Source organism: Polyergus mexicanus, unplaced genomic scaffold, assembly GCF_030449975.1.
Source record: "Polyergus mexicanus isolate NDT 795.1 unplaced genomic scaffold, iyPolMexi1.0 SCAF_4, whole genome shotgun sequence".
Taxonomy (NCBI): Eukaryota; Metazoa; Arthropoda; class Insecta; order Hymenoptera; family Formicidae; genus Polyergus; species Polyergus mexicanus.
In genome coordinates, this window is record NW_027223324.1 from 4,814,473 (window position 1) to 4,830,175 (window position 15,703).

Genomic DNA, 15,703 nt, shown 5'->3' on the forward strand with positions numbered 1-15,703 from the left:
ACTAATCTTAGGCGCTTCTGCGCGCATGGGGCGGGCATTCATCTCGGATGCTGATCATTTCAAGATTTTATCTTTTTATAGGTGCGCGAGCGGGTAACTTGAAAATAGGAGAGAAGAGGGAACGGAATATATAATATAAAGAAAAAAGTAGGCGTCTCCATTTTATTTATTATTCCCTATTACTGCCAACCGATTGCAAATTATAATTAGATCACGGATGCGTTCGTTCGACTTATTCAGAGATCGGTGACAGTCGGCAAAATCACAAACGGATTTTTACAGAATGGGAAAGTCGAGAGAGTAACGGAAGGGAGAAAAAAATAATCTCATCCGGCGGTATCATTAAGAATTGAACAGGCCGCGATCTAATTATAATTCTTTCTAAAGCTTTAGCTTCACCAAACTTTAGGCACGCGATATGCATAAAAATTAATATAAGTTGTTACAATAATTATTATAATGCCTATAGTAACATCTTTGTTTTTTGCATAATCTGCGCGAAAAAAAAAAAAAGATCACATATAACTAAGCGCTATAAATGAGATATTCTTTTTCGGATAGCCTTAAGGACATCCTCAGAACGCTTCTTCGGAAAATCTTAAAGATGCCTTAAAGAAGAACGTCTTATGGGTACGTTTTGGATGCCTGTGTTATTTGCATAATGTTAGACGTTTTATATCTGAAGATACACACGGTTGATCTAACTCTCGATTTAAACGAACAGGCGCTTAACGATTATATTGTAAAGATATTTGTCAAAGAATTTAGAAATAACATTCAGGTTCAAGGAATTATAAATCAATCGATGAAATTTTATATAAATTTGTGAATTATTCAATATATGTGATTTTTTGGGGTTTTTTTTTTTTTTTTTTTAATGAACTTGTGCATTTTCGTGGATCGATGGATCTCTGTGAACCTCTGTAGATCCATGGATCTATTTAGCTTTCAAGCTGCGACGCTACACATTTGTAGAGGCATAGATCTAAGAAACTAATGACCAGTGAATCTACGGATTAATAGATTTACAGATTTTAAGATCTATATTTTTACGTAACCGATGCTTATATATCTACTGTAATACATATTATTCGCACAGTAATTAACCTAATAAGACTACGTAAAAGAATTAATTACACAAAATTCGATACACCGTCACTTCAATTGCGAGCTCCATCGGGAAAAGAGTATCTATATTCCAACGATCCAACACAATATTCCGTTCACGTTTATCTCTCTAGAATATCTCTGTCTTCCTTCCGTGTATCAGACCGTAATATCGCGTCGATGCAGAAAAAAGGAACAGCTCTTTCGACTCCTCTTCCTGGCGAAGGAACTCGACGACTTTCGGATGAAATAATATTATATATAATTATATGATACAATGTAATTATATTATATATATATATATATAAATATGCGTTTTATATATTTCATATCTCATCGTATGACCGCTAAAATTCTCTTCCGAAGCTTCAACATAAATCTTGCGCAGTATAATAAATCGAGACCGATTATCGACAGTTTGATTTAAGATCGATGGAGCCTTTGACTTAAGTACGTACCAACAATCAATATCGCTCTTAAATTGGATTTAAGTACTTACGAAGGGCTACCACACGATCAGTATTACTATTAATGCGTCAACAATTTTAATACTTTGGCTATCGATATATACGTGTATCATTAGTATAACATCTTTACATTATTAGTATTCGATCAATATGCATCTTTCATACTATTAACCTACCTTAAAAATGTAGTAATTACTGATCGCGCGAGTGCGCTCTTCTTTCTTTTGAAACTTCCTTTAAGTCTAGAGATCTTTAATTCTTCCTCAGTAATTATATAGCAGTTCTCCTTCTTGGAACTTTGTTCATAGTAAGTATATTAGACGCGTGTCAGAGCTTTCGCTATCATGATGTATCTTGTCAATGCGGAGCTGATGGTGCCGCGATATAATTCATATCTCTCGCATGATCGATCGTGAAAATATCTTTTAAAACTGCGAATTCAATGTCAAAATCAGCACAAAATCAATAGATCCTTGGACATACAGATCATTTCGAATTTTTTGATATTTTCGTCAATTTTAAAATTTCGACTCTTAGATGCGCGACGCGCGCAGATCTTGGGATCTGTATAGCTCTTCCTTCTTCTTCTTCTTCTTCTTCTTCTTCTTCTTCTTGTTGATTTTTTCTCGCTGTTAATTTATATAGATTCCTGAGTGTTAATAGATTCTTGCCCTCGTGCATTCTCAGATAAGAAGATTCTCGGGCCTGTAGAGTCTTAGATATACAGATCGTTGATATCACATAAATCTTTGAATTCATAAATTCTTTAAGTCCATATATCACGATCCGCGTTTCTATATTTCATGCATCTCAACATATTTTTACACATCTTTGTTTATTAATGCACGAATGCAAACTCGGATCGATGAATTCTTGGACTTTTTGATAATTTAAATATTAAAATTATTGATATAAATTTCACAATTTTAATCGTATATTTTAATAGAATAAAAATGTTTTAGAGATTATAAAAATTCTTAAGTTCTCAAAATATCAAGATCTCTAAAAGTTCATAACACTTTTGCAATACAAATTCTTTTAATTCACAGGCTCTTTTTGGACTGATGGATTAAGATTAATAAATTCATTAAAATATCACATATTTATATGCATTCATTGAAACGATACGCAAATAAGCCGCAAATATTTTACACACAAATTCTTGTTGAATATAGAGCTTATTAATTAATTTGTTTATTAATTGATTTAATTATACGTCCATAATATGTGATTTGGCATATTTTTACAATACTATTAAAGATACATTCCTTTAATAAACCAACAATTCACAAGAGTTGTCGGTCCAAGAGTTTATAGATCCGAGTGTTTACGATCTTAAAAATCGATGATCGCTAGATTCTGCAAATCTGAGTGTGTCTCTCCGTAGATTGCAGTATCGGATGAAAAATGCATCATATAGAATCATAGATCATCATACACGTTCAACATATTATTGATTGAGACAATAACCATCGATCGCTTTCGCCGATCAAAACTCGTAATATCCATTTCTTTGGTAAATACTCTTTCATCGTACTCTTCATAGCAAAGATTTCAATATAATAACTCTCTTAATTTTTTAACGCTCAATTGAAAGTATCCAAGGCAAAGGAATACAAGTAACAATTGTTAACATATAACGCACAACCATAACGCAACACGCATATCGCATACGATTTTACAGCTTTTACGGTCAATGATAGAAATAGAATACTGATCAATGTTGCGACCTGTGCTACGCTATAAACGTGACGTGTCAAACAAGCAGTTGGGTTATATATTATTTATTAAAATAAAAATTTATTTATCTCGCCAAAATAGCGTTAGTTTCAAACTAACTGAAGTACTTTACCGCGTTTCGATGATACCTCAATAGGAACAAAAAAATTCTTAAAGAATTTTTTATACATTTTTTAGTAAGGTATTTTATCTAAGTTATTATCAATACCGGAAAATTTCACACAGAGTGACTTCGCACATAAATTGTAATCTCATTCAACATTGCGATAGACATTGACGGTTGACAGTCTCGTGTGTCATTTGTGATTAATTTATTCGGGGGAACCAAATTTCTTGTCAGCACTGCTCAAAATCTTTAATAACGTCACATGCTATGTTTATTGTTTATATTTCTCGATGACAATTTGTTCGATTCAGCCTGTACTTGTACCCCTTTGTGCCTGCCGTCTCCCGTTAGAATTCACCGCGAGTGCCATTCTTCTTTCGTTAAACGGCCCAAGAATTTTAACGTATCGACATATCAAGATGTATAGTAGCGCGTAGACGGGCAGAAAACACTAATCTATGATACATGCTACATGGCTAAGAACTAGAATCATCATCGATCATTCGCAGTGCCGTGAGAAGTCATCGGCCAAGCTCGTCATCGTGAAAAAGGAACGTAGATGTATGACGGAAAAAGTTTAAAGGATCTAATCGAAAATGATCTCGGGGGGGAGGGAGATCTCTTTTTTTTTTTTTTTTCTTCAACTAAGGGTGAGAATATCTCTCGCGCGCGCGTGAGAATCGAGTATTGCGAACGATCGACTTAGCCGCCGATGGTCGAGATCACTCCTCGATGATACAACCCTGGCAGAAATAAGACAAGATACCGCCCGGTATTTGTGCGGGATTGTTCGTTTCACCTTTCTTTCTTCCCGATTCGATTTCTTTTTTTTCTTTTTTTTTTTGTGCACCTCGATTGATGTGGTCGAGTTTATTTTCTCATGGATACAATTTTTGTCCTCTCTCTTGTCTTTTTTTGCCTCTTTCTCGCTTTTTCCCTTCTCTTTTCTCTCTCTTTCTCTCATTCTCTTTTGACGACTGACATGACGGATCAGACAGCGGTGTCGCGATCATTATAAGTATGACGAACGAACGATGAGCTGTTGAAGAAACGATGGCGGATGAAGAAGAAGTAAGGCTGATCCGGGGCGGTATCGTCGGCAGAGAGAAAACCGGATGGTACACGGGGTGTGATCGCGATCGGCCAACGAGGGCGGGTTAAGAAAAAAAGGAAACGTCTTCTCTCTGTTCTACTCTCTTGCGGCTTCCTACTTTTTGGACGCGGTTGGTGGCGATGGTGATCTGACGATTGGCCGAAGTGACCGGGCTTAGTCCACCATCAGTTCGAAGTGTACCGAGCCGCGTCTCTCGAATCTGTCGTGGATGATATTGTGCGCCCATGCCTTGCACTCGATATTGATGAGCACGCCGTCTATAAATACAAAACCGATTAATTTCATCAATTACTTCGTTCAATCAATTACTTCATTCATAGAGTTTACAAATACTCCTAAACGAAAATTCTTCAATCTTTAAACATTCAGATTGATTACTATACTTTAGTTGTGTTCCATTTGTATGAAATGAATTTTGTAAACGTACACTTGGGCTTTTCGAAGAACACAGCTACAAGGGGGCTCAGATATCCCGGGGTATTTCTGAATGGGAAAAAATAACCGGGAAAACCGCGGCGCGGTATATATTGAATCGGTCCCATGTTCTCTACATCGGCTGGATTTTCACCAGCACAAGACACCCAGACAGTGTCCAGTCTGTAGACACTGTTCATTTCTTCTTGTTTGATATGATCCTGAAGATCCGACGGCATTAAATCCGGTAGATTTTTCGTATCGTTATAATATTGCGGCAACCATCCGAAAATCTGAAATAAATATCAAATACTTTATTACATTTCACTCATTCTCTCTCTCTCTCTCTCTATCTCTCTATTTTGATCTTTTCTACAATTTTAAATATAAAATCTATCTTTAAGAAAGAGAAAATAGGATGTAATCTTCTAAATCTTTGAAAATTCATTTTCTCATTTACCCTGCGAAAAAAAATCATCGCCATATAAAAATACAGAAACTATTGTAATAATAAAATTTTGAAATTTATCAAAAATTATATATATTTAAATATATCCTTTATTATTTCTAATTATATATATTATCCTCAATTATTTATCTTGAAAAACTCAACATTCGATTATTCTGAATATATTTAAAACGCTTATGCCTACACACATGGCACGTTAGATGAAACCATCATAAAAAAAAATGGTTATTTAATAAATGAAAAGCAAGAATGACTCGTTCCTTGACGTTCTGGCTACTTTTAAACGTTTTATGAGAAAATCTGGCGGATAATCATAAGAAAGCGTGCGCACAAACCTTATTCAGTTTCAAGAAAATGCAAGGTGCGGGTTTTTGGAAGCCATACTCCTTTTCCTTCGTGCATTGTCCCCAATCAGTCATATCTACGTCGCAAACTTTACCCGGCGGTGCTGGTCTGTTATAATCGCAGATCACTCTCTGGTCGCGATTTTTCGCCGTTTTTTCATATCCTGCGTTGCACGATAAATTATATTTCAGAAATCATATATCAATTCTTCAAATTGCTCGTTAATTAACAAATATCTAATCTTGAGTAAATGTATTAAGTATACAACATAGAGATTGCGCTGTATTCAAATATTTTTTCGCTCACCTGCCAAAAATCTGTCCAGCTCTTTGGTCCAGTGAAGATAATTACCCTTATCGCTGGCCTGGTACCAGATCAATGTACTTTCGACGTTGCTTTCAGGAGGCATAGGCCTAAAACCGAGACCCGGGTTGCTGCCGATCAGTGAGTTGTCCAGCTGCCACTTGGGCGCGTTAGGGTCCAGAGTTTGATAGAACACAGCCAGCATCGCGCCGAAAAAGCCGGATAGGACGGCATAAAAAATTACGTAGAACAGCAGAATCTTAGCTGAAAATATAATTAGTTACGTGGGTCATAACGTTCTTAAATTATGGATTCGAAAAGGGATTAATTATATTTCGAAATTCGATGAAATTAACGAATATATGTACAATATTTCCTTAGCTTAAAACATTCTAAATATCGTAATGTAAAATTTACTAATTTCTTTTCAAAGGATATGTGTATTTATTCATTTTATATTTATTAAAATATTTATTTAATCATCAAGCTCGATATAAATCTACTACAATAGTTAAATCACTAATTGGAAAACGATGCATCTTCATGTTTTGTAATTCTTTTTAATTTTTTTTAATTATTAAATTATTAAATTATTAAATTTTAATAATCAAAATAATACATACACAAAGATTATTTATGAAGAATATAAATTATTTGTTGAAAAATTTTTTTACTTCAAATACACGCCAGATATATTACAATACATATGCTAAATGACACACGTATTCTTTATCTAAAATACTAATATTAGCTAATATTTTTTTTCTTTAGGACAATTGTATTACGTAACTCCTATTCGAAGCAATTTGGGATAACAATTCTGTACGAGACACGCACTCATCGCATAAAAAAAAAAAAAAAAGAAAAAAAAATGTTTTTATGTCCGTTTATTCCGCGAATACTGAAATAATGTATTTTCAGAATAATGCGTTTTGAGAAATCCGGTTAATAATGGAGATGATACGTCGAGTGGCTTGGATTAGCGAGCTCCCGTTTCTTGTACATCGCATGCACGGTAAAGTGTCTCAAGGCTAATTCTATAAAATCGATCGAAACTATTCGAAATACATGAAAGCCATTTTATTACATAACAATGAATCAAATTTAACTATGTACATCTCGTATCGCACGATCTATAATTATTTATAAATTTTTTTTATTATTGTGTCAATTACTATAAATCTATTATGTAAAATTCTAACTCTTTTTTGTTATTTTTAAAATAATGGATTATTTTGAGATTTATATAAAAACAGAAAAATATCGACTTTTAAAAAATAAATTTAATATTTGGTTTTTAGAGAGAGAGAGAGAGAGAGAGAGAGAGAGAAAGAAAAAGAATTAATAAAGAATAGAAATGATAGACTATATTCCTGGTTTAGGATTAACGTCAAGTCTAATCGATTGTTTTAGCAACGTAATTTCTATTGTTGCTACGGTCGAAGGCTGAAGCACTGAGACAATTATGACCCGACGTCTAATTGGCCTGAATTGATATTGGGTAAGCGATGCCATGCGTTTGTTATACAAATCATTGACTGAATATATACTTGCGCGCGCACAGCAAAGCCTGGAAGAGGTCGTTCTCCAAATCAAATGATGTTGAGCGCAATCACATGGTTATAAATTTACAGAAATAAAATAAATAGATTAGATATTTTCTAATCTTTTTCTTTATAATTCTTTATAATTTTACTCAAAATTAAAAGAAATTTTTATGAGCCTGTATTATTTAAAAATTATATTCTATTATAATTTTAATTCTCAAGTAGAAAATCGATCACAAATTGTAGGAAAAACATTGATGCGTATCTTCTTTTTAAATGATGGATTCATTTTCTGATTGATTCTATCATCAGTAATGTCTTTTCGCACATACAATAACACGATGAACGATCATTTAATCGTATAAAGCTTGCGTCGAGCCGTAATCACATCGTTAAATCCCAACGTATTCGCGTTATAACTAAATATCACGAATAATTATTGATTAATTACGAACATATGTGTTCGTCGATATTTAGAATATACCATTTATCTCTCGTTAATTTGCATCCGCTATAAACAGTTATACTAATCAATGTCTTTTCCGATATGAGAAATGTAATAGAAACTCTGAAAAAAATGTAGAGATAAGATTTCTTTGGCGCAAATTTTTTAAACATTTGCTCTCGTGATAATTATTCCTTCAAAGACACACATAAATATAATTTCAAAATTATAATATAATAATATAATTTCTAATAGAATAATGTAATCTCTATAAATCACAAAAAAGAGTAAGATAGCCTATTTATTATAAGTTTAAAAAATATCAATTTATATTATAACCATATGATTGTAGTTGACATCTTTGATTTGAAGCATTATATATATATATATATATATATATATATATATATATATATATAATTATAATTATGATTAAATCAGGTTTTGGTTTATTGATACAAAAAAATATTGAGTATTAAAAGAGAATCTTAATTTCGTTTTAAATAATGCAATTATTGCTTAAGTAATATTGCAGATATTAAAATGAATACGAATAAGATTAATACTGGAGTTGAGTGATCAAGTTTCTATAATAATATACAAGCGATTGACTCTTTATATTATAGTAAACGCACGTCATTACAGAGTCACTACGGCAACGTAACATTTCCATGGCTTTTTTCAAGATATCGATCGACGCAGTACCGAATGCGACGACGCGAGCCGGCTATGTTTCTGTTGTCAAGTATTAGGCCATTAGTATCTTGCTCCGATATTATAACGCCTTTACTAATTCACCGAGCTAATTTGCAACATACATATGTGTATATATATATATATATATATATATATATCAGCTCGAAAATATTACAGATCTCGTTACTGAAAGCTTAATATAAAGGAATTTATTTTCATGCTTTCCGGAAGATCTGCAGGATCGAACGCGTATGTAGGACATTCGGCGAGAAAAATCAGCTTGCGCAGACGCTAACGCTATCCAGTATAGAAATCAGACCATACCATTTCTCTGCGAGATGGTAACGGAGACGGTTCGTATTGATTTCGGCGGAAGTCGATCGACCTCAACAGAAGAGTGAAGGAGAATAGACAAATAGCGATAAAGCAAACTAAAGAGAGTAGAGAGAAAATATATGATACGGCTGTAACGTGTCTACAGCTATGCGAAATAAAATTATAAATAAAGGAATTAATACTTTATTATATGTATTTATATACGTGATAAAAAGTAAAATATTGAAGAATTTAGAAAAAATTCCATCTCCAAATCACAATGCGTCTTTTATTCGCGATAAAGAGCCTGTCAATTATTTAAAAAAAAAAAAAAATCACCCTATCAAAAGTCTCTTGCTCGTGTACATTTCTTTCTCCTCCGATCTTAAACGACTGAACGAAAATAGAACAACGGAAGTCCAGTGAGATTGCATTCTTTCAACACGCGGACAAAGGAAGCCACAAAGTGTGATTTCATTAAATTCTGTTAAGAAACTTCAAACCAAGATAGTAAATAATAGCAGTAATTAATTATGAACGTATCATTATCATAAAGAATTTTGTATCACGCATAATTTTTTTTATTGTAATCATGATATATATAATTAATAATAATATATATATAAAATATATTATTAATTAGATATACATATATATAATTACATTAAAAACAAAACATTAAATCCACGTGCAAGAAATTATTGGAAAACGTTTAATTGATCTTAATAAAAATTATTTTAAATATAATTAATTTATGTATTAAATTAAATTAGATGTTTATATATCCATAAATATGAATAATAAATTATTCTGAATTTACTTGCACGTAGAATTAAGTTTAGTGAAAGATTTGTGAAATTAAAATTTTTCGTTTATTTTGGTTTAAAAAGAAAAGAGAGACAAATCTCTTTTATCTAAAAAGAAAAAGAAAAATGACAAGATATTTTATTGCAAATTAAAAACAGAAACCAGCTTTATTTTTAATTGATGATTATGTAAGATATCGAAATGAAAAGAAAGTTTGAATACTGTTACGTGTACGAAACTCTTCGTGGAAAATAAGATGCAACATATAAATGTCGCCGCAAAAACGCCAGCTTATCAAAACAGGATATACGCGTAACTAAATGCAGGCATATAAGAGATATCCGCGCTAAATCAGCACTCTGTTGATGGAAATCACATTTATCATACAAGTTATTTCTTCTTTACTTTGCCATGCCCCTGTATATACAGGATGGCCCCGAACGTTCCAGCCAGACTTTGAGATCTTATAGGAAATTTAATTCTGAACAAAAAAATTTTCTATAAACATGGATCGAAAAATGCTTCCTTAAAAAATTATCGCTCAGAAACCTCTGATGCAAAGGAAGAGAGCAAAAGGTGAAAAGAAAATAAAATGAAAAGAAAATAAAACTTAATAAATCTCTTGAAAAAAGTGATAAAAATAAAAGATAAAAATATTTTTCTTTTATGAAAATAAAATAATTTTTTTTTTTTTTAACTAGAATAGTACATAATAAATAGAAAATGAATAAAGATGTGAAAAAACTAACTGTTCTCAAAATCCTCCCTAGCTCCAATACACTTTCGGCATCGAGTAATGACCGATCTAGTCGCTTTACGGATTTCCTCCTGATTCAACTTTAATCGATCTAACAATAAGTAACAAAAGCGTACGTTTTTGTACGTTCGAAACTGGTTATATCAAAATCTATGGAACGTACAACAATCATTTTGATCTCATTTGAAAGATAATTCAATTTTCTACAACTTTTGTTTCGGTACTTTTTGTTAAAAGACGCACATTTTCCATGATATTTGAAAAAATGTGTAAAATATAATCACAATTTCAGAGATTTTGGAGCGATAACTTCTTAAGAAAGCATTTTTCGATCCATGTTTATGGAAAATTTTTTTGTTCAGAATTAAATTTCCTATAAGATCTTAAAGTCTGGCTGGAACGTTCGGGGTAACCCTGTATATATATATATATATATATATATATATTGCGTACAGTATGGAGACAGTAACAATTTTTCATGTTAAAACCATTTTACGCCTGACTAATATATCATATCATTGATATATAAGCTAGCCTGAAGGTTATCTCAATGCGTACTGGAAAAAAAAAATATTTTAGTCTATACAAATTATTTAAAAGAAAAAAAAAACGAACAAAGGGATCTTCTCTCTTCTTTTTCTAATTTCTAGATTACTACTTAATTTTCATAGACATAATCAAACGAACGAATAGTTGGATCTGAATTTCAATTAATATATTCCGAAAATTTTCGCGACTTTTTTTTTAATCACTGTATACTTGGCGATCAGTGAACAATAATATGCACAATGCGATCCAAAACCTTACGCCATGTATAACTTTCGATGATGGAACCTATGTCTTACATAAGCAGCTCGCTGTTGGATAAATTTCGTGCCTCTGTACATGTTTTGTATTATAACATGATATCGAAGCAGAATGTTATTTGAAGTTGTAAATCAATTCATATTCGAATTAAAAAATCACGTAATGTAAATTACATAATTTTTAACGATTTAATTTTCTATATTAATTAATTACATAAGCGATATAAATTTCAATACTGATTGTTAGAAAGTAATATCATTGATAATAATTTTCAGAGAGTCCGAATAGTGAAAATCGAAGAATAAATATCTCGTATTAATTTTAAAGAATAATGCTAATTATGATAAATCTCGATGTGCAACTTGCGGGCAGATATATCGATATTATTATTACAAATTGGACTTGTTTGTAAAATTAAACAGACATATGTTAATATGCACGCTAATATTTATAAACGATCATAAAAAAATTTTAATTTCTAATTGAATAAACTTGTCATAATTATAGGATATTGTAATGCAGACGAATTTAGATTTTCATGCACATTGAACTATCTTAAATGTCGCTTTTGCAAAACTTAAAATCGATATAATAATAAATAACGATGTAACTTTCAAAATATATGATACACTAGCACGTAAGTTTTATCATCGATAGTCGGCGTAAACACAATTATCTTTCATGTATGTGTATACGTATTATTACGTAATAAGAGACTCTCTCAGTCAGATACAACCTTTGATACTCGTATCAGCTGAAACTTCTCCCCCACTCTTTCTCTCTAAAATTAATATTGTTAAAAATATCACTTCACCAACTTTTATAATAAAAATATAACATATAAAAATAAAAATAAAAAAATAAAAAAATACATAATAATGGAGACATATATAAAGTCATCAGCTTAATATGTCAAAGTATCACGTTGACAGTTGAGGTACGTGTCTTTCTTTTATTTTTTTTTTTTTATTCCCAAGTTTGCAAAAATTGCATTAATATCAATTTTCTTTTGATTCCAATCTCAACGTAGATGAAAAGAAATGTAATGATTGGATCGAGGAGAATTAAATGGAAAGTCATGGAAAAGTATTAATTATTATACGCGTGAGAGATTAATAATAATTAATAAAATAATTTTTTAAATATTTTATCTTTCCATAAATATCTAATTCTAATATATTTGATCTATCTATCGTTATCTTGCTTAGACTTTAATGCTAAAGATATATCGTTTCGGATGTTTTATATATAGAGCGTCCACTTTATAGGAAAAGCTAAAAATTTGATGCTAGTCTGAAAAACGATTCGAATCATTTTATTCACAAATATACATCCTATTGGATCGTAATATAATAGAATATATAGAATATTTGTAATCTCATTTTACCTATTTAATTATTACGAATGGAAAACGATATAGATATAAATTAATATAAAAAGGAAATAACGAAAAAACGTAATATTCTTTTTATATATATATATATGTAGTTAATTCATTTTTCTCGATTCAATCTACTTCCATGCACGGATTAATTAAAGCCATATTAATTTTATATATAAATAACTTTTTATACTTGAAAATATATTTTTTTAAGAGAATGAAACTACTATGCAACGGCGTAATGCAAAAATGTCTAACCGTCTATGACCGAAATACTTTTTCCAACGTATTCGCGGCAGGGAATCTTAACTAACATTGTGATTAGTCTTATAGTTTGTCCTTCTGGGAAAATAATCACGCGGATGAAAAGAGGGGCGGGTCAAAAAGGCACAAAGACTCAATAATGCGGAATGCGAGCTGCGTGACGTACATTAAACGCTCTACGAAAAATACTTAGAACTCACCCCAACTGGCGCCAGTGCGTCCCAGGAACTGTCCCGTCTCGGAGTTCCAGACGAAGACCCGGAAACCCTCCCATTTTCCGAGCTTCGGCGGCGGCATGTAATACTGCTCGACCTTCTTGCCCTCCATCTCGCTTTATACGACGACGAATTCCCGATGAATAACCGCGCGCGAGATAGAGAGATGAATAGGGATAGGGCGAGTTCTCGATGGGTGAGGAAAGAAAAGGGCGGATATTCTGTTTAAGAGACGAACGTGAACAGAAAACGCTAACTGTCAGCTTGCGCGCGCGCGCGCGAGCGTCCTGCGATCCCTCTCGTAAGCTGAGGACTTCCTTCCTCCGGCGCTCCTCCGGAACGACGCTCAAGCGACCGCGATCGAACAGCTTCGCGGGCGAGGGCGCAAAGGAAGGAATGGTCGATTCGTCGTCGTGCCCCCGTCACTGGAGGAGCCGCGCTGCTCTCGGGCACTCCCGTCCGGCGAGGGGGTTGCAATATATTGAGCGATCGAAGCTGGCCCAAGAGAGCTTTTCAGAGCGCGTACGTCTCTCTCTCTCTCTCTCTCTTCTTCTTCTCCCTCTCCTCTTCTCTCCCCCTCGGCTTCCCACCACCTTCCGCGTCACCACCAGGGTCTCCCGCCCCTCCACGATGCACCCTTTACGGCGCCGACGTGACCACGCAGACGCGTCAATACGCGATTTCTTCTTAAACACCCCTCTCGCGCAAACCCCCTTTGCATCCCCTTCTCGTCGCGAATCCGCAACCAGGTGCCTCTGCTGACAATGGCGGCCGACCACCACCGTGATCCACGCTCTTCCGTCACTCTTCTCCAACCCTTCTCTCCCTTCCCCTCCCCCTTCATCTTCCCCACAAGCTATCGCCCTTTCGATCGACCCTGTCGTCCCATATGATATGCGCGACCGCTCGCGGCGGAGCGGCTTACATCGCTACGCGATGCGCAGCGGACTCGCGTATGCGTCTTTCAAGTCTCTCGTAAATAGTAGGCGAATGTAGATGAGAGAGGGAAGGGAAGGAAAATGTTAAAGATATAGAGAGGGGTATCAGAGAAGCAGAGATAAGGGGTCACGTGAAGCACGCTGTAGCCCGAGAGAGAATGACGGTCCGCGATAGCCGAGCTCTCTTCCTGCTCCGATCTTTCAGCTGCAGCAGGCGGTTATCGTTCGGCGTGACGATGTCCTTCGACGAATGCATATCGATGTAACGCTTAGCAAGCTAGAAATATATGCTCGAATGCGCAATGATACGTCTCTCGCAATATATTATTATTATTGCTGGCTGTTCTAAGCATATAGAACGCACGTGCAATTAGCATTAATCTCAACGAAAGTAATTGTTAATCTTGGAATAATTAATTTTAAACGATATATAATTATACGTAATATAATGAGAATGATTTGGAGACCTAATAAATCGCGAGTTTAATCAAACTGCCAAAGCGATCTTAAGGATGGATATCGATCGTTTATCCTTCTATGAGACCTGATAACTGATCATCTTCATCTACATCTTTTCATTACACACTGAATGTAAAGAAAGCTACGAATTGACGGCGATGCAGCTTTATATATAATTGTATCCGGTGACAATTGAGTAGTCGTTGATAAATATAATAAATCGAAAATTTATCCAACGAATTCGCGAAAAATCAAATTGTTCAAATTTTTAGATAATACGCTTTTATTTTTCCGGAAAAGTAAAACTTTTTTCAACATCATATTTCATATCAAAGATTCGTGATTTTTGGTACAAATGTATTCATCCGTTATATCCGATTATTTATTTATTACTGCTCTGCGAAAATTTAATGATTATAAAAAATAGATCATTTTTGAAAATCTTAAAATCTTCTCGAGAGATAGAGAAAATTATATATTTTTACAAAATTAATCCTGAAATCTAACTCTGTCCGACACGAATATGTAGCTAATCTGGAATATATTTTTTGCGATAACTTATTTGTCTTTTCACATGAAAGTTGCATATTGATTTCTTTTAATATATAATTTATCCATAATATATTATATATTTTTACATCGTATCACAATTTTTTTTATAAACATTTAGTTGCTTATAAAGCCACATTTGAAGTCACATGTTCTAAAAGTAGGAAAAATGTATTTGCATGATACTTATTATTATTATAATATAATAATATGAATTGCCAGATTTTCTCCTCAATACGTTTAACTAACTTTTGCTTTTCAAAAATAAAAAAATTGCTAGTCATCTTGCAGATCGATAAAAAATTTAAATCAGCAAGTTTTCTTTCGCTTTCTGCCATGTATGTCTGTCTAATTTCTATATATATATATATAATCTTTTAAAATATTATAGTAAATTTAATGACATAAGAGAAATAATTAAAAAAGGATTTTAGCGAGCAAAGAAATTATTAGTTGAC

At 33.2% G+C, this 15,703-nt stretch overlaps 1 protein-coding gene across 1 annotated transcript; it reads right to left on the bottom strand.

Moving 5' to 3' along the window:
• Positions 1 to 148: 148 nt before the first annotated feature.
• On the bottom strand, positions 149 to 14,256 carry LOC138932760 (sodium/potassium-transporting ATPase subunit beta-2-like). Its single transcript, XM_070294895.1, has 5 exons — positions 13,285 to 14,256; positions 6,069 to 6,329; positions 5,753 to 5,925; positions 4,962 to 5,241; positions 149 to 4,791 (listed from the first exon to the last, which is right to left on the bottom strand). Exons 1-5 carry the CDS (start codon positions 13,409 to 13,411, stop codon positions 4,688 to 4,690), a joined length of 945 nt encoding a protein of 314 aa, XP_070150996.1. The 5' UTR covers positions 13,412 to 14,256; the 3' UTR covers positions 149 to 4,687.
• Between the last annotated feature and the right edge of the window lie 1,447 nt (positions 14,257 to 15,703).